We start from the raw sequence: 22,603 nt of genomic DNA on the forward strand, positions 1-22,603 counted from the left end.
CAGCTTGACAAGGCTGATGGGACTAGAGACCCCTGAAAGGTGCAAAATAGAAGCTAAATGATTCTGCCGCCTTTGCTGTGCCTCTGAAATATTTTCCTTCACTTGCGCACAAAGGTCTAGTGGTTAGATGACTGGGGTTGAACTGAAGAGACTAATAACAAAAAAATGATTTTTAGAATTGGGAAATCAAAGGGAGCAAAGAAGATATTGCAGGAAATGGACTGGTGTCGCCCAGACTGTTGAATCCTGCATGCTGTTTAAATTAAGGACATTTATTATATTTTACATGATTTCCCCCTTCTTCCATGGGCTGGTGGCAAAGCAGAAAATCCCATCTTTCTATTGGTGAGCCCTGCTGAGGTAAGCCTTAGCACTGGCTCAGCATATCGACTGAACAGGGACACATGGTTAAGCTCTCTCCTTACTCATATGTAGCCCAAAACAAACCATGGCGCAACAATAAAAAATTCAGAGAAAGAGCTGGTTCAATGTTCATGACTTGGCTGCTTTCCCCCCAGAAATAAAACTTTTCAAAAACACATTTAAATACAAAAGCAAAGGCGTTTGCAATGTTCCATTTTCTTTCCATATTCAAGAACTTGAGACATACTTCCTACAGGTGCAAGTGACAAACCTAGAATTGTGTAACACAACCCCCATAATGCCTAGCATTACAAAACCGTATCTTAGCATTCATCATGTTTGGAGATTTTTCTTTAGTTCTTATGTCCTAGTTGAAAAAGTCCTCTTCAGCCTTCTCCTTCCAGCTATCTCCTAGTCACCTTGCTGCTTTTGTTTCAGAACTACTTGGGGCAAGTTTCACACATTCTCAGCGCTTATAGCTGACACTCACTTTGCTAGTGGGGCAATTATGACAGTTACAGGCAAGAAGAGCACTAATCCAGCCGCATCATATGGTGACAAGGTATTATTATGCAAACCCACACCGTATTATTGGATTATATCTAAACTCTGAAGCAAAGGATTATATCTAAACTCTGAAGCAAAGGATTATATCTAAACTCTGAAGCGAAGGATTATATCTAAACTCTGAAGCAAACTCTCCAACGCCTGAGAATGCTGTTTTATCAATGTACAGTAGATGTAATAGTCACTTTCAGAACTTATTTTGTATACTCCCAACAGCTGTAAAACAGGACCTACCTATCACTCTCAAAGAGCATAAAACAAGCTTATACAGGCTAAGGCAATCTTTTTCCTCAGATGTGGCTGTGATTAAAGACAAAGGTACTGGTTATTTATTTACAGACACAAGTACACAAGGTTTAATTATATTATTACTGTATAATGAAAAAATCTACTGCTGAGATAGTAACAAATGAATATTTCAGTTTTCTCTTCACACTGTCATTAAATGTATCTTTTCAGCCCAGAATCACTAGCATATGCTTCTCAGCAGTAAAAGATGATCTCTAACCTACTAGTGTTTTGTTTTGAAACATGCCTCAATTAAGCCTTTCCATACCTGTATTTGTCTTCACATGAAAGCATTAATGGATCAATTGCCAGCTCTTATTGCGTAACACATTTCTGACAGATGACACTCTGTAATAGTAGGGTTGCCTTTTCTTTTGTTGACAAGTCTTCTGTAGCTTTCACAAGTGCACGGCAGGAGCAATTGCAACAGCCAAGGTCATCCTATTACTTCATGTACATGAAAGGAATTTCTGCCAGACACACAGCTACGAAAGGCATCTTAAAACCAACCTAGTTCATGCTGATTTTTCCCAATTTCCCCTCTTCCTTCCCATGTCTCATCACTATTCTCAGTGGTAAACCTATGGGCTGGTGCTATGTTGTGCTTTAATCTTTGCGCAACCACATCTTAGGCACTTTATGAATAAGTGTTAAAAGAACAGGAACCTTGCCAGGGAAAAGACAATGGTTGAAATAAATGTGTTTGGGCTGACGACATGGAACTCCCTCAAAAAAGCAGCACCCTCCCAACAAGTTGCATAATTTACAACACAGCCTCTCCCAATTGTGTTGAGATCACCTCATGGAAAAGCATCCCCTATTTGAATTGGTTGCATCTTGACAGGTACCTCTGAGATCAAAGATTCCCCAATTTCTTTTCCCCATGAACCTCTTGCAAATTGTTGAGGGTCTTGGGAGAACCACTTAACGATGTTTCTGCCTGTTATGGGGCCTCCTGCTGCTGCTGCGCCGCCGGAGCATGATTTCTGTTCTTATCCTGAAGCAAAGTTCTTAACCTGAAGCACTATTTCTGGGTTAGCGGAGTGTGTAACCTGAAACGTATGTAACCTGAAGCATATGTAACCCAAGGTACCACTGTATCTTGTTGTGTTTTATTATACTGAAGCCAAAACATGATAAGCTGGAAATGAGTGGCAAGACTCATGAGAGATGTCACACACTGGCTGGACACAGAGGAACAGTGGGATGCACCAGTTGGGTAACCCCCAAGGGAAGAAGGCTCAGAGCCAAGGGACTGGTGGTGAGACGATGACTAGCAGGAGGGGGAAGATTGGACGGAGGTGGTGTTGGAAGCAGAAGAGATAACGGATTCGTGAGTTCAAGGGAGAGTCTGTGGCAGAGAGAAATTCAGAAGTGGAAGCAGCCTGCTTTTATTGAAATGTTGCAATGCAGTTTTGTTTCTCTGCCTACAGTTTTACTCATCATACAGCTCACCGAGAAGAGTTGTTTTTAATGAAATGAGTATTACTTCAGTGTATAGCAGTGTTGGTTTTCTTTACTAGGTGGGTATAACATGTGATGAAGCCGTTCCAGACAGAGGTTTTTAAAGAGTCAGACAATGCTGGTGGGCTTAAAATGGAAGTGACCAAAGACGTATGAATGAAAAGTACTTACACCATATTGTGCTCTTGCCTATCACCCACCCTGCACCCAAATTTAGGAATCTCAATGAATGATCATAATGCTGTACTAGGAAGTAGCCACTATATAGGGGCACAATTTTTATTCTTAACACAAGGCAAGATTGTATAATAACTTTGATCTAATGTTGGATCTGGGATCAAATGTTTAAAACAAACATTTTCAACTACAAGTTACATGAACTCCGCCACTCCCAAGGAGCTACTTTGGTTGAATAAAGAAAACGGGTCCATGTCATTCTTTTACACACGCACATCAGTTCCCTCCACCTGTGCAAGAGACAGACATGCAGAGATGGATTTCCAGAACAAAGATGCAACCTCCTAAGCTTCCCTTCCCTTCCAAGAAAAACAGTAGCCTGCCTCAACAGGACTGACGCAAAGTTAACTTTTAGAAAGCCTGAGCCCTAGATAGAATGTGGCTAATTTTCAAAGCACACAGTAACATCTCTACTATGGGGCATCAGCTGCCAATAACGCTAGAGGGAATTAAAATTAAGCCTCTTGTAATCTAGGGCCTATATTCTAGACAGTTATTAGATGACTGTATTACAGAAATATGAGTTCCATCCACTTTCCTCCACATTCTTCTTTTCCTGCAGCTTCATATAGCAACTGAATGTAAGATTTGTATTTCTCACTAAATGGTAGTTTAAAGTAGATTAGAACAGTTTTTGACGTTACTGGGAGCAGCCCTGCAATACACATAAACACACCAGAGATCCCAGGTGCAGATTACAGATTGCCAAAGCATAAACAAATTCAGTGAGTGACACGGCTTTGGAACTATCTTTGTATTTGCATACCTATACAAATTTAGAAACAAGTAAAAATAATCATAATCACACAGTCTGAATGCCGTTCAGGTTTAGTATATATCCCAATGAATTTATTAGCCATTAACGACACTTTCCAGCATGATTTATTGTTGAACTGTTGTTCAAAATTTACTGTGATTATAACTTTGTACATCAAGTCTATGAATGCCTATAATAGGTTCCTGTAATAACTAGTTTTTCTTAAAGAAGAAAAATATTCACATTAACAAGACCTATTAGCTTATTCCGTCAACATATCAGCGCCTTCTCCACCAGTAGCATCTTGAGATATCTGAAGATCTTCCAACATTTCAGCAAGGCTGATCCGGGGAATACCCTCATCATCCGTGTCACTTTCTACAGGAATGACTGCATCTATAAAACCATAAAGCAACATAAGACCTCAAAAGATAAAATAAAATAAAATAAAAATCACTTTATCTGAGCTAACTGTCAAATAGCTAGCCATTCTTTAAGAAAACAATGGAAATTCTTTTCAAAATATTTGCTCTCTCCCTGCACCTCCACAATAGCTTTAATGCCTGCTTTGTAGTCTAAACCTGAGTGATGGATAATTATAGTGCAAGATTAATTAGGATCAGAATAATTAATTAGGAATAGAATACTAATTATCCTTCCCCCAAAAGGTTGAAGAGAGCAAGCAGCAGACCACTTGCTTCCCTTTCGCCTAGGATTCATACCAAGTGCTTGTGTCTATTCTCTGCCCTGCTGTTGTTAGTTACATGGCGGAATGAGGGCAGTATACACATACAGCCCTTGGTCTCCTACAGTTTGCGCTCCTTTCTATTCAAAAAACAAACAAACATAGACATAAATTCTGCATATCAGGGATGTTCAAGTGTGCAGAGGTTTCTGGATGGTAATACAATTCATCACTAGAGGGAACAAACTGGAAGACCACAAAGAAAATAAATGTTTGGGGGGCCCTGCCCCCTCCATCAGCAAAATAATGCAAGACTGCTGAAATCTGGGACTAAGTGACCTCCTTATCTAAGCCTTATCCTGAACAATGGGGAAAGGGGAATATATTTCTCTTCCCCTCCTTGTGGTGTACAAAAGGATTTGGAGAGGAGTGGGGAGACCTGGGATCAACAAGAATATATCCCCTACTCTTATTTTGATTTTTAAAGGATACATTAAGCTGTTAGGGTTGCTGCCTGCATCACAGCTTAAGATCTTCTTGGAGCGGGGAATAATTAGGTTGAGACCAAGTTCCTTCTGACTGCCCCCAATTACTGCCCCACATCCTTTTAGCTTCAAAGGAGCCCAAGTCCTTAAAAGCTTACAGCATCCTGGTCCTGGGGAGAGAACCCTAATTTCATTTGCTCCTGCAAGGTACTCTTAAGTTGCTAAGGGCTTGGTCAGGCGGTCAATTTCCTCATCCTGTTTCCCAACTTCAGCTCATCAGATACTCAACTAATGTCAGACAAACTGTGCCTCCAGGAGGGGATTAAGTATGCTTGCAGGAGCACAGTATTTTCCTGCATGCCAGGGGATGCAGCATGGTCAAGACAAAGCTTCCTTAAGTTGATGTAACCTGGGGAGATAGATGATGATGTATTACAAGTCCTAAGCTGCTCTAATGCATGCTCTGGGAAAGGAAGAATGTGACAAAAGAGATGCAGGCAGTTATATGTAGCTTCTCATCCCTCAAAGTGTCATTAAATTGGCTTGGAACATTTAGCCCCAGATACTTAGATCATGACAATAGAGAGAAACAGTGGAGAGAACACATATTAACTAGAAAACAACTAACATAAGAGTAGCCACCATTGGTTGTGAATTCCAGGCACCACTGTAGACAGGCAATATTTCTGGGCATTACAATACGGTAAAAGAAGGTAAATACTTCATGTAGGAAACTTACTTTTATAAATATTGACATTTTTTCTAATAGCCTCATCTTCTTCAAGATCTTCTAGGAAGTCCTGGTATTGTCTATAAAAGTAGAAATAAAAGTGAGCAATTTTATAACTTTTTCTGGGGATTAGGTGCATTCTACACCATTATATTCATAAACTATAAGCAGAATACAGAAAACTAAAAATTTTTGCCTGGAGGCTATATAAACTATGTCCGACTACTGGGAAAGATGAACATTCACAAACGGAGCAAGTAAAATTAGTTTGAAAAATTCAAATTAGAAAGTGCTAAGATGTGACATGGGAGATTCCTGATTGGATCTCTCCAGAGTCTGACCCCTGCCATCAAACACCTCCAGCTGCTTTTACACACTGTGGAAAAAGACTGGTATCTGTATAATTATTATAATGATAATGATTATTTGTACCCCACTCATCTGATTGGGATGCCCTTTCTTACCTTTCTTTCCCCCATGTGTTTCCATCAGTTTTTCATGTGTTCGACTATCATGCATTGATTTTGTTATACACTGCCATGAATTCCAATAGTATAAATGGTATAATAATAATAATTTATTATTTATATCCCGTCCATCTGGCTGGGTTTCCCCAGCCACTCTGGGCGACTTCCAACAAAATATTAAAAAAAAAACCAATAAAACATCAAACATTAAAAAACTTCCCTAAACATACTAAAATGGTAGTATAAAAGTGCTTTAATAATCACTTGTGGGAAAACAGGGTTTGTGTGGGAGGGAAATGGTTAAATATCCCCTCACCCAAGACATCAAAATTGGAGCCTGTTGTAGCTGTTTTACAACTGGAGGGGGAAACCACTCATGCGATTCAACCACACGTTACATCAATTCCAGTCTGAAACAACATCGATGTAAATTTCTAAAATGTTCAAACAGCGGCATCTAATTTACTTGCTGAATGTAGCAACTGGCTTTCTCGTCCAGATTCCAGCAATCAGCTTAGCCTATAATATTCCAGAGCTGAAAGGCTATTCAGTTCCTGCACTGAGGAACAAAGCTCTGGTAGCAAACTTTCATACACTAGTTTAGTAGGTAGGATGCACCCAAGATCATTCAGTTTATATCAAGTTAACAGATCCATGGGAAAACTGAGGTGGCCCATCCTAGAGCACACTATGATGCATACTACTGGGAAACCACACTCCTGCAAAGGTAGAATGCAGTTAGGATCCTTCCACAAGATAAAAGTTCTCTTAATAATTTAGCAACAGCCCATCCTGCTATTTCAAGATGAGGCAATCTCCAATGTTTGAAATAATCTCAGTTAAGTCCTGTAGCATCCAGTGAGTTGGAGTGGATGGGTTTTGGGGGGTCTAATCTAGCAGGACTGCTCTTATGTTCCATCTTGGTTTTGAAACTCAATGAGTTTTGTGCTCACTGACTTATTGGGAAATTATAGTAGTACATTAGTCTAAAAGGTGGTTAGAAATCACCTTGTGATTTCCTGTCTAGATGTTCAACTTTTGCAAACTTTCAAAATGCAAAGTACACACAGGGCCAGTTCTCTCCCCCCTCTGGGTCTACTGTCCCACATTTGCCTCATTTTGTGAAATCCATGTTGCAATTTTTATTACAAAATATGTTGTAGATTGTAGGTTTCAACACTTAACAGAACTCTTCACATGGCACCCATTATAGAATTCAGCCACAAGCCTCAGCATTAGTCTAAACTCAGGGGGAGCCAACTTGGTGCCCTCTAGAGCAGTCCCTGCCAACATGGTCAATGGTCAGGGATGATGGGAACTGGAAATGAACAACATTGGGGGGATACAACTTTAGCTACCCCTGGTCTAAAGAGCATGCATGAAATCCAAGTTGTTTTCTCTGCCACCTTATTTTGCTCATAAAATTATGCACTGGGTGGTTGAACAAATGGGAGATAACACAGAACAACCCCCCCAAAAAAATACCTTTCATCATCTGTATCCATGCCCTCTCTGTCTCTTTCTAATTCTTTCAGTTTCCAGTTCCTGCGACGCTGACGTTTTGTGCGATCATAGCTCTTCTTGATCAAAACCTAAGAATGGAAAGGGGAAGGCAAGGTACTGTGTCAGAAATACCACTTACAGAACAATACTGAGGGATCCCTTAAGAGAAAAAGCTTAAATGAAAACTGGTATTCAGGGCCATCTTTAGCACATGCACCGCTGGGGTGCAAAGATCCGCCCCCCAAATTTAGTTTAGCCACCCCCAATTTTTTTAGGGGGGGGCAACTCAAAAGTTGTTGAGTTTTTTTTGGTGCCTCCCAGAATAAATTTGGCGCCTGGGTGCCCTGCACCCCGGGTAAGGATGGCCCTGTTGGTATTTGAAGCAACTATAGAACTGTAGTGTTAAAACTGACCACAAGGGGCAGTGGGGAGGAACGAATATTGAAGAAAGCTATTAAATATTTTTGTACTGCTTTCCATAAATGCTCAAAGTACTTCATATATATTGTATATTACTGTGAGATATGCCAGCATTACTGCCTCCATGTTAATGTCTGGGAAAGGAAGACAGACATGGAATGTGACATATTATACACACTGTCAGTTCATGGGTGGAATGACATTTGAACCAGAGACTGAACTCATCGCTCATGCTCTTAACTATTCCACCAGAATATTTAGGTTTGCAATCATTAATGTGGTGGTAAGATTTCCATATGACAAAAAAATAAAAAAACCTCAGTATAAAAACACCAGAGATATATTGGTGGGACTAAATAATGCATCTAAGAATAAATGAACAAAGGTACAAATTCAGGGAAAGCAGGAGGGTGATTTTTATTTTTAGCAGTATCAATGACACCAAAGGCCACTATAGCAGGCTAAGCAACACAAGCCTCACGGGCTGTATGTGGACCACCAAGGCTCCAGTTTCTGCTTCTAGAATGACTACACATACTGGGAAAGATATGGTGAAGTGAGCCTTCATGACCTAGACAGAATCGACAAGGCTTCCATTGTCTAACATTATGCAGAAGCAAAATATTTGGGGAGGATTTTCATCAAATGACACTTTTCTTGACCTAACAGGCAGAAAGCACAGAGACACTAGTGGGAGACAAAGGGAGCCAAGTTGTGCAGGATGGGCATAAGATTGAGATTCTTGGTCTATATCATGATGATCTTAATTAATTCAACTCAACTGTTCATCAGTGCCCAAATGTTTGTTTAAGGAAGGAAAGAAGTATCCAAAACTTACCACATCTGGAACATTATGTGGGTTCATCTTATTTGCAAATTCATCATTTAGATTGCAGTTCATTAAGTCAAACCTAAAATAAGGATATGCAGAAGGGTTTCTTTGTTAACTGTATCATACTTCTACACAACTCAGAAATGTCAATATTTCTAATAGAAACAGCAAAGCAGAATGGGAAAGAAAATGTAACAAGAACAGCAGCAACAACAACAACAACAACAGGCACTGCTGGGATGTAAGAATGAAAAGTTTTGAAAAGCAGAGGATGTTCATACAGAAAATGTAACAAATAATCAAAACAGTAACAAGAATGGAGACTTGCTAAAACTCAAGACCTTGTACCTTTAGGAAATGTCAAATTATCCACCTACTTGGGCTGCCTTAAGGCTGGCATTGAGAAGATTTTAATTGTGTTTTTAAATTATATAAATATGTCCATTTAACAGCTTGGTTTGAGATATGTTATAGAGGCTTTGATATAATGGTGACAGACATTTTGGCTCCATACATTTTTGCTTGGCTTACTTGCTACTTTTATTATATATGGTTGCCATTAGCCCATTCTGCCCTGCTTCCACTGCCTCAAATCCTCTGCATGAGGATTTAATCTCCCTGCATTCTGCATGGGACTTTGGCAGAAGCCTGGAGAGAAACAAAGTTTGTGGAGCATTTGGTGCGAAAATGATTTGTTGGCATTTATAACACTTTCCACTTTTCCAGCTGTAATATCAAGACGACAATATTTATTATAGGCATCTAAGGAGTCAGCCATGTGAATGACACATTATAGCCTTCAGTGTTCTCTTTTAATTTTCCCAATCCTGAAGGCATGGCACAATGACACCTCTAAAAAGTTGTTGCAAAGGGATGTTTTTAACTGTGGAGTCCTGAAGCGTGTAACAGGGATGGCCACCAGCTAATGTGCTGGAAATGGAAGAAGAAAAATTCACTCTAAGGGCTCTAAGAGGACAGGTCTGGCATCAGAAGGGCAGAAGAGCTGAGCATGGCCTTGAGGCTAAACTGGTGCCATTGTTGTCCTGATTAGAACCTGTTGCTAGAACATCTCTGTTTGCTCTGTGTCAAGAATATTATTAAGCCTAGGATGATGCCCAGGGCCAACAGCTATTGATGACGGTCTCCAAGAGAAAAACAGAAGCATTTATCGCCAGGATTAGCATTTACTGGGGGTATGCACAGAAGTCCTTTAAATGGTTTGTTAAAATTCAGAGAACTCAGGCACTTGCTAGAAAGGGAGAGGCACTCACCATTAGGGAATGGGTTTGTAGAACCCTGCCTCCGACTAAAGTAAAAAGCCTATTACAAACAAGCATTGGACTTAAAAGATTCAGCTTTGTGAATTACTCTGCCTTTTAACAAGTAGGTGCATGAGGGTAAATACTGCCCACTGTATTTTGCACTAGCTATTAAAAGGAAGTTCTTCTCAAATTCATCCTCTTCCTTTTAATGCAATGTTGTCATCAACTTTCCCTATAATAATTATATTGCAGAAAACGTTGCCCAGTCCTGTCATACCTCCCAGCTTTCAGAGTACCTTAAGGTTTCAGAAAACAGCTCCAATTAGCATCAATTATCAAAGTTATTAGTTCTGAAGTGGCACAGTCTGCAGCCTTCTAAAGTGGTATGCAAGAATGGAACTGAACGTCAACCAGAAGCAGAAGACAGCATTACAAACCCCAGCACAAGATCTCCAGGATTCAGAAGATGCCCCAAGTGAGTACGACAGAAATATTGGGTATCGGTATTCAACTCTGATGTTTTCTGCACCCAGGCTTCAGCAAGTGTATGCTTCAAAATAACAAAGAGAAAAGAACACATATGATTAAAAATGAAAGCTGGATATGTTAAGAGTTGAACCAAACCTTCTCTCACATTTTATAATTCAGCATCTTAATTTCCTCTCAAACTGCCAATTTCCCTCAATTTATCCTTAAGGAAGTATGTATCAAATATATTTGTTGCATGGTTTTTCTAGCAAATGCCATTCTGAAAATGCCATTCCATGTATCAATGATATATGCTGGATGCTACACCGACCTACAAATTGATTTTGCAAAACATATCATGTCATGTCAAACCAAAGCTGACTAAATAATGTAAAAATAAAGTAAAACCATGCAGATTTGCTTAATTTATACGCCACAAAGATAAGTTTGCTTCACATTGAGTCTGAATCACTTTGATGCAGAATTGTGATAGTTAATGCACTTTGCACACACAAAGTGCACAGTAAGAATTGATTCATAATAATTAAAAAGGATTCTCTTATTTTTCCTTCTTTTATCCACAGCAAAAGTTGGCGTATTCCAATGTGCATATATGCTTTTAATTTTTATCTACCTGAGATATTAAATGGACAAAGATGGACATGACCTTCTTGGGAGTGACATCTCAAATGCAGAACTCCCTTTCAAAAGAAGCACAGCTCATTCAAAAATACAAGAACTTAGACTAACATGTAATTCAGTGACATAGCTTAAAGGCAGAGCACCTACTTAGGAAACAAAATGCCCAAGGTCAATCCTCAGCTTCACCAGTTAAAAGGATCTTAGGGAGCAGATATGGGAAAGAGTTGCTGCCAGTTAGAATGGCAAACTGGGCTAAATAGATCAATGGTCTGACAGCTTTCAAATGACATGTGACAGAGTTAAACAATTCCAAGGCAGGGAGAAAGATCTGGCCAAGCTTCTAGAAGAGGCGCAAATAAGAGAATAACAATTCTTACTTTGTTGGATTTCATGCCTGCACCAGCACCTTGTTTTCTCCCATGGGCCTTGCTGATGTCCATTACAATAAATTCCTCCAACTGCTTTGGCTGGAACAAGCTGTTAAAAGGATGACGCCAGTAAGTGTTTCCATCCACTTCAGCAACTGAAAGACAAGAAATATAGAAGTAATGCAGATGTTACTTGTAAGCCACTATTCTGATTTGTGTGTGTGTGGGAAAAGTCACATAGGACTGATATTCTCTTCAATGCACCTGATGCCATCACAGTAGCCTGTAGCTTAGTTTTTCAAATACATCAACCTCAGGCTCATATAAATTTTTGCTGATGGGAGTGTGATTCCTATTAGTATTACTGGATTACATTTTAATATGAAAACCATCAAAAAAACTTACTCTGCAGTGTATTAGGATCAATGAGGTGAATGGCACTAGTTATTCGGAGGCAAATACAAATCTGGCTCATATTCCCAAGGCTTTGAGCCAGCTTTGGAGACAAGCATACAACATTGTCCTGAACAGAGAGAAAAAAGAAGGAAAGAAAGCAAAGCAATTACAAAACAAAAACAAAAAGCTCATCAATTCCCATTGTAAATCTGCTGTTAGAATTACTAAAATGCTGAAAGGAGGTCTGAGGATTAGGAAACTACAAGCAACTAACTAAATCCTTTAGCTGAATTTCTGTAAAAGCTAGTAGTTAAGATTTCAGACTGTAAGAACTGTAGGCGCATTTCACTTGTAAAATTTCTTAATCTCTGAAATCGTTAGAACATATTCTCCAAGTCTTTCCCAAACACAAAAGTTCCAATTGAAAAACAAATACTTCAATATGGATTTTATTTTCGTATCAATGTGTTGTACCAGCAGTCTAGAGCAAAAATTATTACTGCAGTTCAATAATTAACATTCTCAAGAGGATTCACAGATACTTGTTTAGTACTTGATGATTCCTTATGTGTTGTGTTTGGATACTGGATGGTATGAAAAATTCTAGCTATGACATCTCGCTCACTCATGAAAGTTATCCCTTCAAACTACACTGAAGCAGAGATGAAGATATTTGTGTAAATCTGTACACTGGCTCTTTGAAATTCATGCTAGCATTGAAATAGATAGCTTCTGTTTTCTCATAGTATTGTGCTTTTAGGCTACAATCCTATATAGACCCACTGAATAAAATGGGGCAGATGTCTTAGCAGATATAGTTTCTATAGCACTGGCAGTGCAAACAATCCATTTAACAGGAAGTCCCCCAAACACAGTTTCTTCTTGATTACGGGCTAAGAATCAAGTCAAAAATACCTTGCATACTGGAACAATCTCCACAGAAAATGTGCTTTTGTAGTTATATGTATTGCTATGAATGTCATGAGAGATCAAACGCTGGGATGACTTAGACCTGAAATTTTAAAAAAGCAAATCCAAATCAGAGATAACAAGAAAAAAAGGAATTTCTATGGCTACAATAACAAACTGGGCAGGAAAGTGAAAACCCCACAAATGACAAAAAGGGTGAGAATCTTTGGCTATGTTTAACAATCCACTCCTAAGTTCTCAAACTGGAGGTGTGTGGGACAAGGGACCCTAAAGGGGAAGTTCCAGGATGGGTCAGCATCTTGAAGGCAGAAAAGAAAGCTGCTTTCTCTTGACAATTAAAGTTTAGCATTGTAGTTGTTGCAAGCACCTACAAAAAGGCAAGAGGCAAAGGCACTACTGCCACCGCTGCTGTCTCTGTGATATAGACAGATTCCCTGATCCAGGTAGAGCAACACTGAAATACTTCTATGCACTAGCTTCAGTGGGACTAAACTAAAACACTTTAATTAATGATGCAGCTATGCAAAGGATCACACACTTTAAAGACAGTCTTACCTACAAGGAACCGTGCACTGAAGAAAGTCCACCATCTTTTGAGCATGTTGTTTTGAAGCATAGTAGAAATCAAGGCCATCTGAAAGCATGTATATGGAATTAAAACTCATGGCGGTTCATATTGATATATTATCACAGGGATCTATATTCTTCAGAGCTTTTATGGATTTTCATGCAAGTCCCAAGACTACTTCTCCCTTCATTAACAATATATTACGCTTATCAAAAGCAAACTGTGAGGGAATGGAAGGTTGGATGAGGTAGTGGCTTGGTGAGCAACACAAGCAGGCATGGCAGCCCCAAGTAATAAATATACTTCTCTTCATCTCTATGCAAAATATTAATTATATGGGCGATATCTACTGTTAGCCACTGCAGAACCATTGAAAGCAATGAAGCCCACTGATTTCAATGGGTGTACTCCAAGTGTGACCAACGTTATATACACAAAACATCATATTTATTATATGCCAAAGCTCTTATTTTGAAAAACCTAGCCTCTCCTTCACGCCTGCAAGTACTTCATATCATATTTGCTTTTACAAGAACTTAGTCGCTTCATAAACATCACTCACCATGAATTTCTTTAATCCGAAGAGTATTCTGGTGAAGCCTATGTTTTAAAATCAATTGCTCCAAGTAGTAGAAAGTCTTTTTATGTAGAGTCTAAGAATAAAAATAAGATTTGTACACATCACTTTCATGTAAAGGCCCCCAGGGCATCTGAAAATGTGGCTGATCAACAGGGTTGCTACTTCACCCAAGGTCCAAACAGATCATAAGACCCAGGAAATTACTAAAGCAGGAATACATAAATATGCAGCACTATATTGTATTTACTCAGCATTAAGTTCGAGCAAGTTTAGTGGAACATACTAGGACCTAGGCACATGTACAATTGCCAAAAACATTGAAGCATTTTGTAACTGCTTCAAAATTCATTAAATTTCCATACCACCCTTCACCCAAGCATCACAGGGGAGATTACAATATAAAATATGTACCATAGTAAGAAACAAAAACAATACCCCGCAACCCAGAGTTTAAAAAGCCATATATTTTATACACAAGTTCAGTACACGAGGCAACCACAAATGCATGTATATGTAGCACAAACAAAGGTAAAGGTAAAGGTACCCAAGCCCGTACGGGCCAGTCTTGACAGACTCTGGGGTTGGTGCGCCCATCTCACTCAAGAGGCCGGGGGCCAGCGCTGTCCGCAGACACTTCCGGGTCACGTGGCCAGCGTGACAAGCTGCATCTGGCGAGCCAGCGCAGCACACGGAACGCCGTTTACCTTCCCGCTGGTAAGCGGTCCCTATTTATCTACTTGCACCCAGGGGTGCTTTCGAACTGCTAGGTTGGCAGGCGCTGGGACCGAGCAGCGGGAGCGCACCCCGCCGCGGGGATTCGAACCGCCGACCTTTCGATCGGCAAGCCCTAGGTGCAGAGGCTTTTACCCACAGCGCCACCCGCGTCCCTAGCACAAACATACCTTCTGTCTAATTTGTACCACTGCTTTCCAGAAGTCCTTAGCTTCAACTCGATGGCAGTCATCACACATTTGAGACTGAACAACATACTCTATTATAAAGACTTGCTGAAGAACTGCCCCATTGATCACCTATGGAAGGAAGTGCAAGATTAAGTTTTTCAGTCATCTCTACTAGGTTGTTTCTGGGGAGTAACCTTTGACAGTCTACCTGTGTGGTTGAAGCCAAAGAGTAACATGGGAGAGAGTTCTTTGATCCCCTGCCACCTGTGTTATGGGGTTCAACAGGGTACCATTTGACCCCATTGTTATTTAACATCTATATAAAGCCACTGAGAGCGGTCATTAGGAGTTTTGGAGCAAAGTGCCATCAGCCTGTTGATGGCATGCAGCTCTATTTCTCTATAACATCTGAATTGGGCTTTGCAAGGCCTGGACCTTAATGAAGTGGTGGAGCAACTTGCCTCAACTAGAAGTCAGGTATTTAGAGTTGCCAACCCCGTGCTATGGAATATTCTTCAAGCAGAGATTTGCCGGGTATCCTCACTTTTGACTTTCAAGCATCTGTTCACGTTTTTGTGGCAAAAGGTCTTTGCTACTACTTCATTTTTTATTAGAAAGTCATCTAAATAATTATATGCATTTTAGAAAAATTAAATGGTATTGAATGTTCTATTGTTGTTGTTGTTGTTTAGTCGTGTCCGACTCTTCGTGACCCCATGGACCAGAGCACGCCAGGCACTCCTGTCTTCCACTGCCTGATGTTCTATAGTTTATGCCATCTTCTATAATGTGGTGGTATAGAAATACTTTCATATAATTTCTGTATTTTATCATTGTAAGCTGCTTACAGATGATTGCAGTTTAGTGGTCAATAAATTGTTTAAATAAATTAAAATTAAAAAGTAACTGGCATTAAAAGAGATACAGCTAATAGCCCAAATGCTCTGAAGTATTGAGTCTTAGCTCAATACTCCAAGCTTTCTACTTAGCTATTTTTTCTTACTCTTACTTTCTTACCTCACAATTGTGCTATAAAGTTGACTGATGGAAATGGAAGGAATACAAGTGGAAGGAATACAAAGATCATTAAGTCCGGTCCCCAGTCCTAAGTCTGGATCCTTTCAATGTACAGAAACCTCTAGCCTGGTTCTATACATGCTTATATGGAAGCAAATTCTAGTATTTTAATGGAACTGACATTCATGGTGCATAATCTGGCTGTAACATTGTTCAGAACTCAGGAAGTCACAAGCAAGAACATCCTTGACTTCCTCTAGCTAACACAACATGCTCCTGGATTCCCTAATAATTTTGATTTATAAAAGTCACTCCAAAGTCTAATCACCTCTTTTTGTACAGTCAGCTTTACTTTAAGTCTTTTGGAATGTGGTTCAGTCCATACAAATCCTGCTTCAATCAACCGCACCTGTCAGGAGGAAAGAGCATGCATGATTACCATTACTGTATATTTCTACAAATGCTGAACAACAGAAATGGTGCCACATAGGTCTGGGCTCTTACATTCAACTAATGTCACTGTTAAAATACAGGAAATGATACATGGCATTTATTAAAACTTTTAATATTCCATTTACTATTATGTATGTCTCCTAATCAACAAATGATGACAATAATCCCTGCTTCCACTTCATGGCTTGCTTCTGCCCATTGGCTTATTGACTTTTGCGTTGAACGTCAGCTCACCTTCATGCACAAACTGGAAATTCATGGAGCGAAATCCTGTACCGAGCCATAAACTGCTGTTTAGAATATACCCCACCCAACTGCTACAAGAACCCTCTAAGTTAGCAGCAAATACTTTACCTTACATCAATGGAACCCTTACACCAATGGAACTGCTACATCAAACATATCCCTACACCTATTAGCACTTTAAATAAATCATCATCTCTTTGTTAGCTACATAACAGCATAATTTCATTTGTCTGAATGCCTATTCAGACTTGGACAAGATGGATGAAAACATATTTCATAACTTAATCACATTATCTGTATTTTTAAAGTTTTATGCTGTGCCTTATAGTGTAGCCCTGATGTTTTACAATATCGTGGTAAATAAATCTTTTTACAAATAACATTTCACCCACATGTTCCTACTACTCTGCTCTGAATCTCTTGGGCATGGCAGCTCTCAAGGAAAAAACCACAATGTTGTAGCCACCTAACATTAAGTGTCCCTCACAGGTTGGGGTTTTGTCACCTAGGCTATTACTGCTGATGTCCTTTACAGCTTGGGACACAAGGAGCACTGGGAGAAGTGGGGTTTTCACTCAGATGGTCCAACGGCCATTCTGCTTCTCAATATCTCATACAAGACTGCTTGTTGAATGATGAAGGTATTTCATGCGGCTTCCATGTCTAGCCACGTCATGAAAGTGGTATTTCTTCAGTGCTTCTTATAATTTTAATTATGCTTTTTTCCTCACAAACAGAACTGGTGAAGAATGATAACCCAGTCCACTATGTTTCTGTGGATGCCTATGGGTATAGATTCTAATGGCATAGGTACTTGTGAACACAGAATCAAGGAACAGCTCTTTTGTGGTAAACATCCCCCAGTACATACCATTAAGGAACTATCATTGTATGCAGTGCCCCCAAAATAGAAGTGGAAGGTACAACCAAAGTACATCTGCTTGGAGAATCAACTCATTATTAGTGGCTAACTCCACGTAAGAATCACAGCTTTCACAAGCAGAATGAAGTTTACAGAAATATAGTAGACTCCAATTTCATATAAAAATATAGAGCTACAAGACTAACCTTATTAAGGGAAGCTTTGATTTTTTTAAGGCATAATGTCAGAAGTTCTCTTGATTCCAAGGCACACTGAATCCAAGTTCCTGGTGGTTGAAGGTATCTAAAATTGAAAATAAAAGCAATACATGAAATTGACTCAAACCAAATATATACAATGATGTGCCTATATTTAAATAGCATTACAACTACATAACACTAATAATGCCACAAAATAATTTCCTAGTCTTTTGCATCTGAAAATAATTCCTCATCATCATTCAACAACTCATTGCTTTCTACTGAATGCCACAAAAACAGAGGTTTATGCTTTACAATGTTACAGCCAGAAATGGTCAAAGAAGTTGTGATTAAGTATGATGCATACATATGCACCTGCTAACTCAGCTGATCAACATGCACAACAGATGTAAACAGTGAAAGGTTTTAGAATTTTGACTAACAATTAAGAAAGTTTAAGTCAAAATGTCATTAGAGGCTGGAGGTAACTGACAACTCAACAACTACCTCAAGTAAGACAAACTGACCTTCAAAGAATATGCTATACAGTGTGAATATAAGTTTATTGTGCTAGCCAAACTCCATGACAAAGGCAGAAAAACATGAACAATTTCAAATACAAAATATAAATCAAGGCTTATTAATTAAATTTACACATCACCCTTCATCTGGGGACCCATGTGATGGTTTACAGTATAAAAACACAGAAATACATAACATAATAATGAACAAAACAATAACCCCCTCTACAAAACAATACCCCCCAAAACAATAATGCCTCCATAGTACATTATAATGATATTCAACATTAATGTATGCTAATTATATTAATATCCTTATGTGAGACAGCAACTTATTTAAATAAAATGTAATATCTTGGCATGAACAGCAATGATTTATAGTCAACGCAGCAGTCCTATTCACTTTAACTGCCCTTATGTATAAGAAGTTTCTGGTGGATTCCATCTGACTGGTGACACCAAACAATAAATTTTTAAAAGATGAGACTGTCTCACATCATGCAACAAAAGAACAAAGCACTCTGTTTCAGAAGACTCTCAATCTGTCTGCCCATACCTTCCACAAAGTATATTCCATATTTCTTGGAAAGTATGCAGGTAGCTACATGCCCCACCAAAAGTTGGAGTTCTGACATTTCTCTGTTCAGCAACTATGCTCTGAAAATCCCTAATGACGTTGTGACAATTGATGTTCTGGTGATTATGAAGTGCTTCTTTCCCCACTACAAGACTTACTATCTGTCTCTGCAATGTGTGCCACAAAAGGAAGGCATGGTAATTGACAAATTTTGTATTTCTAGATAGAGGGAACTAGCCATTGTTAAGCTGATGCTTCCAAAACCCTTGTTGAAACCTTTTATCTACCGAAACATGCAGAACAATCCTTTTTGAATACCTGCTTATTCTGCTTAAGGACTCTGGCCACAAGCAGACTCAAGGCCTTTGCACACTATTTTGCATTTTTTTCCCTTAGCCTAAAAAAAGTTTTGCTTGACTGTGGATTAAGGCATTTTTTTCCTGGATCTACACATCTACTTTTACTTTTTAAAATGTTTATATAAGCACTCAGGAAAGTTATGTCATGTCAGTGCCCTTAAGATTGAGAAAACAGTTGGTACCTTCCACACTGTTTGCAGAAATGAACAATGACTTGCTTAGGAATTCCTTCAGTTATGTCCACTTGAGTCCGTAAACATGCTACACACATGTTGGCTGGATTGGGTGGAATTGCAATGCCACACTGGCAGCACAGGCTAGAAGGAAGAAAGAAAATGACCATTGAAACAGAAATGCACAAAAGACAAAGTCATGATTATTCCCTGGATAGTGTTATAATTCAAACATATGAGACCAGAGTTCAAATGCTACTGAGGCAACTCAATGGGTGGCCTTCAGTAAATAGTACTCAGTTGCATGTGCCTGGTTGGCTAGATTGGTGTAACAACAATCTTATTTTGAGGATGAACAAGGTAAGAATTGAGCTCATTCAAGTGCTTTGATGCAAATATTAGTAATAATCTGAGAGTCAGGTCTGTTCTTGCATTTCACAATTCAATTATGGAGCACTTTGTAGATGCACCTGACAAAGTAGGTTCTGACCCATGAACAAGTAGGCAAAATGACTATTTGTTTCTAGCACTACTAATTTCTAATGCTTTGATATTCCAACACATCTGAGAGTATAAATAACAGGAGGACATGTATGGGGAGAACTGCTTCTTATAAAGTAGCCCCCCATGGCAAATTCTTGCATAGTGGAAAGCAAATACACCGGGGGGGGGGGGGGGAGCTTCCAGCTCTGCTTTAGTCCTCCACATATAAGGAGATATCAACTGATTTCAAACAAGCAACTTATTCATTTATTTCATTTATATCCCACCTTACCTCCCAATATATTCTCACAATAGTGAGCTCCTCCCAATCTATTCTCACAATAGTGAGGTAGTTCAGATGAGAGTGAATGACTGGTCCAAGGTCACCTTCATTGCTGAGTAGGGATTTGAACCCTGGTTCCCAGGTCCTAGTCCAACACTCTTAACCGCTTGGGCTGGGCGATATCAGCTTTTCAACATCATGGTGTTTCGCCAGCCGAACATCACAGTTTGGCGATATACTGTGATGCTGAAAAAACAAGCTGCATTCGCCTCTGCCCACGAGGCACCGGGTGAAATTGTTCCAGCTCTCACCTCGGGAACTGAGGCGGTTTTACCCAGGCACTTGTGGGCTGGGACAACACAGCTTGTTTGCACAGCTCAGCTGAGGAGGAGGAAGGTTCCCCCTCCCCAGCTGTCACCCGTCCCGTGCATAGTCCCCCGTCCTCTCTCCTAAGGCCAGGAAGGGAGAGAGTGAGGAAAGGGGAAAGTTGCTCCCCCCCCCCCATATGCAGCCAGGAGCAGTGAGGAATGGAGCGGCTTATATTTGGGTATTTTCTCCCCCCCCCCCAAAAAAAATTTAAAGGTGCGATTTATATTCGGGCCAATACGGTTTCACCCAGGCCTACTAACCACAACACTATTAGTGACTCTCCCGCAAATATATTCACATGGAGGACAACACTCCTTCCTGTATGGCTGTCAAAAACAGTATGTTACTCACATGTTCCCCTGGCTGACCGTTGCAGGCTCTTTCATGTATTCCATCTCTAGCTTCACATGTGTTTCCCAAGAATGAGACACGCATTAGCACCTAGTGAGGTGAGAGCATGGGTTATGGTCCAACTATTACAGAGAGTGTCTAACATAAGAACAACCCAACTGGATCAGATCAAAAACATCTTGTTCCCATCGTCGTCAACTAGATATCTATGTGGGTGTGATGTTCTTATGTTTTTGATACTGATGAAGCTCAAGTACTGAGGTGCAAGTACTAAAGAAAATGGGGTAGGGTGGTGACATATGTCAGGTCACACCAGTACCATACATTTAAAGCAGCTTTATACCACTTTGCCATTGGCTCCTCCCAAAGAACCCAGAGAACTGTAGTTTATTAACGGTGCTGGAAACAGTAGTTCTGTGATGAATAAACCACACTTAGCGGGATTCTTTGGAGGAAGCCATAGTTTTAAAAAATGGTACAAATGTGCTTTAGAAGACATCTGAAGGCAGCCCTGTTTAGGGAAGCTTTTAATGTTTAACAGACCACTGTATTTTAATATTTTGTTGGAAGCCACCCAGAGGGGCTGAGGAAACCCAGCTAAGTGGGCGGGGTATAAATAATAAATTATTATTATTATTAAAAGTATGATGTGGATATGTGGGGTCCCAAAGCTGCTAAGGACATCAGTGCTGGCATGAGGGGACATTGAGCTGACAGCGTACAGCAACAAATGGCCTGTCTAAGACACTATTAACATCATTATTATTAATTAAATTGGCCAGTCACTTCCACGGCAACCCAAAGTGACTTGCAATACAACATATTTGGCATCCAGGAAATCAGGGGCTCTCTGACTGGCTGTAAGCACGGGCATAGCCAGCATTTGTGTTGGGTGGGGGCAGCACCTCAGTTAGTTAAGTGTTTTTATTGATTTAGGGGGACAGCTGCCCCCTTTGGCTATGCCCATGGCTGTAAGCCCAAAGCAACACGTAGTGGGGACGGGGGGAAGCAACACAGTACGGTACTGAAAGAAAACGAAAAACAGATGCCTCTTTCGAGCTTAATATCCTTAAAAAAAGCCCATCCAAGTAGACGATCATTTTAAAAACAAATCCACCAATCAACCATATATGTGATAAAGCCACGTTCTATGGCCGCCTTTCGTCGCCTTCCCGCTCTAGATAGGGCAAAGGTCGCGGGGTCCCTTGGCAGCAGCAGCGATCTGCACCCGCTCAGAGGCACTCTTGCCCACATGGCAACGCGGCAAGCTCCACAGTTTCGGAAGCAGAGGATGGGGGACAGCGATATCCAGCCCCGGGTGGAGAGGTGATGTAGCACTTCGGGCCGGCGGTTAAATTAAGAAGAGGAGGAGGAGGAGGAGGAGGGGAAAGAGGAGCTGAGGCGGCACGTGGCGGTTGGGCCCAGCGCAGCTGAGGGCGCCGACGGTCGTCTTGCGCGCGCCGAAACGACCTCCCCCCTCCCCGCGCGCGTTCCTCTCCCCCCTCCCCCACGCAGAGGCCCCACAAAGCGACTCGCGCTCGGTTTCCCCCTCGCCTCTTTCTTTCTCTTCACGGTCAGGTCTACGCCTCGCGTTCCAACGTCCTGGAAGTGGAGAGATAGAGAGAAGGCACAGCTCTCGCGAGAACGGTGGGAAAAGAACGCCGAGGGGGAAACGGGAAGTCGCCATGTGAGTGGCGACGTATAGAGGTAAGGAAAGCGTGTTTTCCCCCTCCCCGCAGGTTCAGTTGAGAACCGGAGGCGTAGGGTTGCTCTCGTCGGGTGTTGCTATGCAAGC

General features: G+C 40.4%; 1 protein-coding gene across 2 annotated transcripts; it reads right to left on the reverse strand.

Moving 5' to 3' along the window:
- Nucleotides 1-3,746: 3,746 nt before the first annotated feature.
- Nucleotides 3,747-22,452, reverse strand: NMD3 (NMD3 ribosome export adaptor). Of its 2 annotated transcripts, none has more exons than XM_083739645.1 (16): nt 22,363-22,452; nt 20,809-20,898; nt 19,332-19,466; nt 17,699-17,795; nt 16,260-16,340; nt 14,915-15,043; nt 13,995-14,085; nt 13,420-13,498; nt 12,850-12,946; nt 11,944-12,061; nt 11,548-11,693; nt 10,498-10,610; nt 8,805-8,877; nt 7,529-7,635; nt 5,586-5,656; nt 3,747-4,072 (listed from the first exon to the last, which is right to left on the reverse strand). In XM_083739645.1, the coding sequence occupies exons 2-16, from the start codon at nt 20,850-20,852 to the stop codon at nt 3,939-3,941; spliced, it is 1,515 nt and encodes a 504-aa protein (XP_083595771.1). In that variant the 5' UTR covers nt 20,853-20,898; nt 22,363-22,452; the 3' UTR covers nt 3,747-3,938. The 2 variants fall into 2 exon arrangements, with proteins under 2 accessions (XP_083595771.1, XP_083595772.1); XM_083739646.1 differs by lacking the exon at nt 22,363-22,452 and adding an exon at nt 21,934-22,274.
- Nucleotides 22,453-22,603: the final 151 nt, after the last annotated feature.

This window comes from Podarcis gaigeae (assembly GCF_964106915.1).
Source record: "Podarcis gaigeae genome assembly, chromosome: 5".
Taxonomy (NCBI): domain Eukaryota; kingdom Metazoa; phylum Chordata; class Lepidosauria; order Squamata; family Lacertidae; genus Podarcis; species Podarcis gaigeae.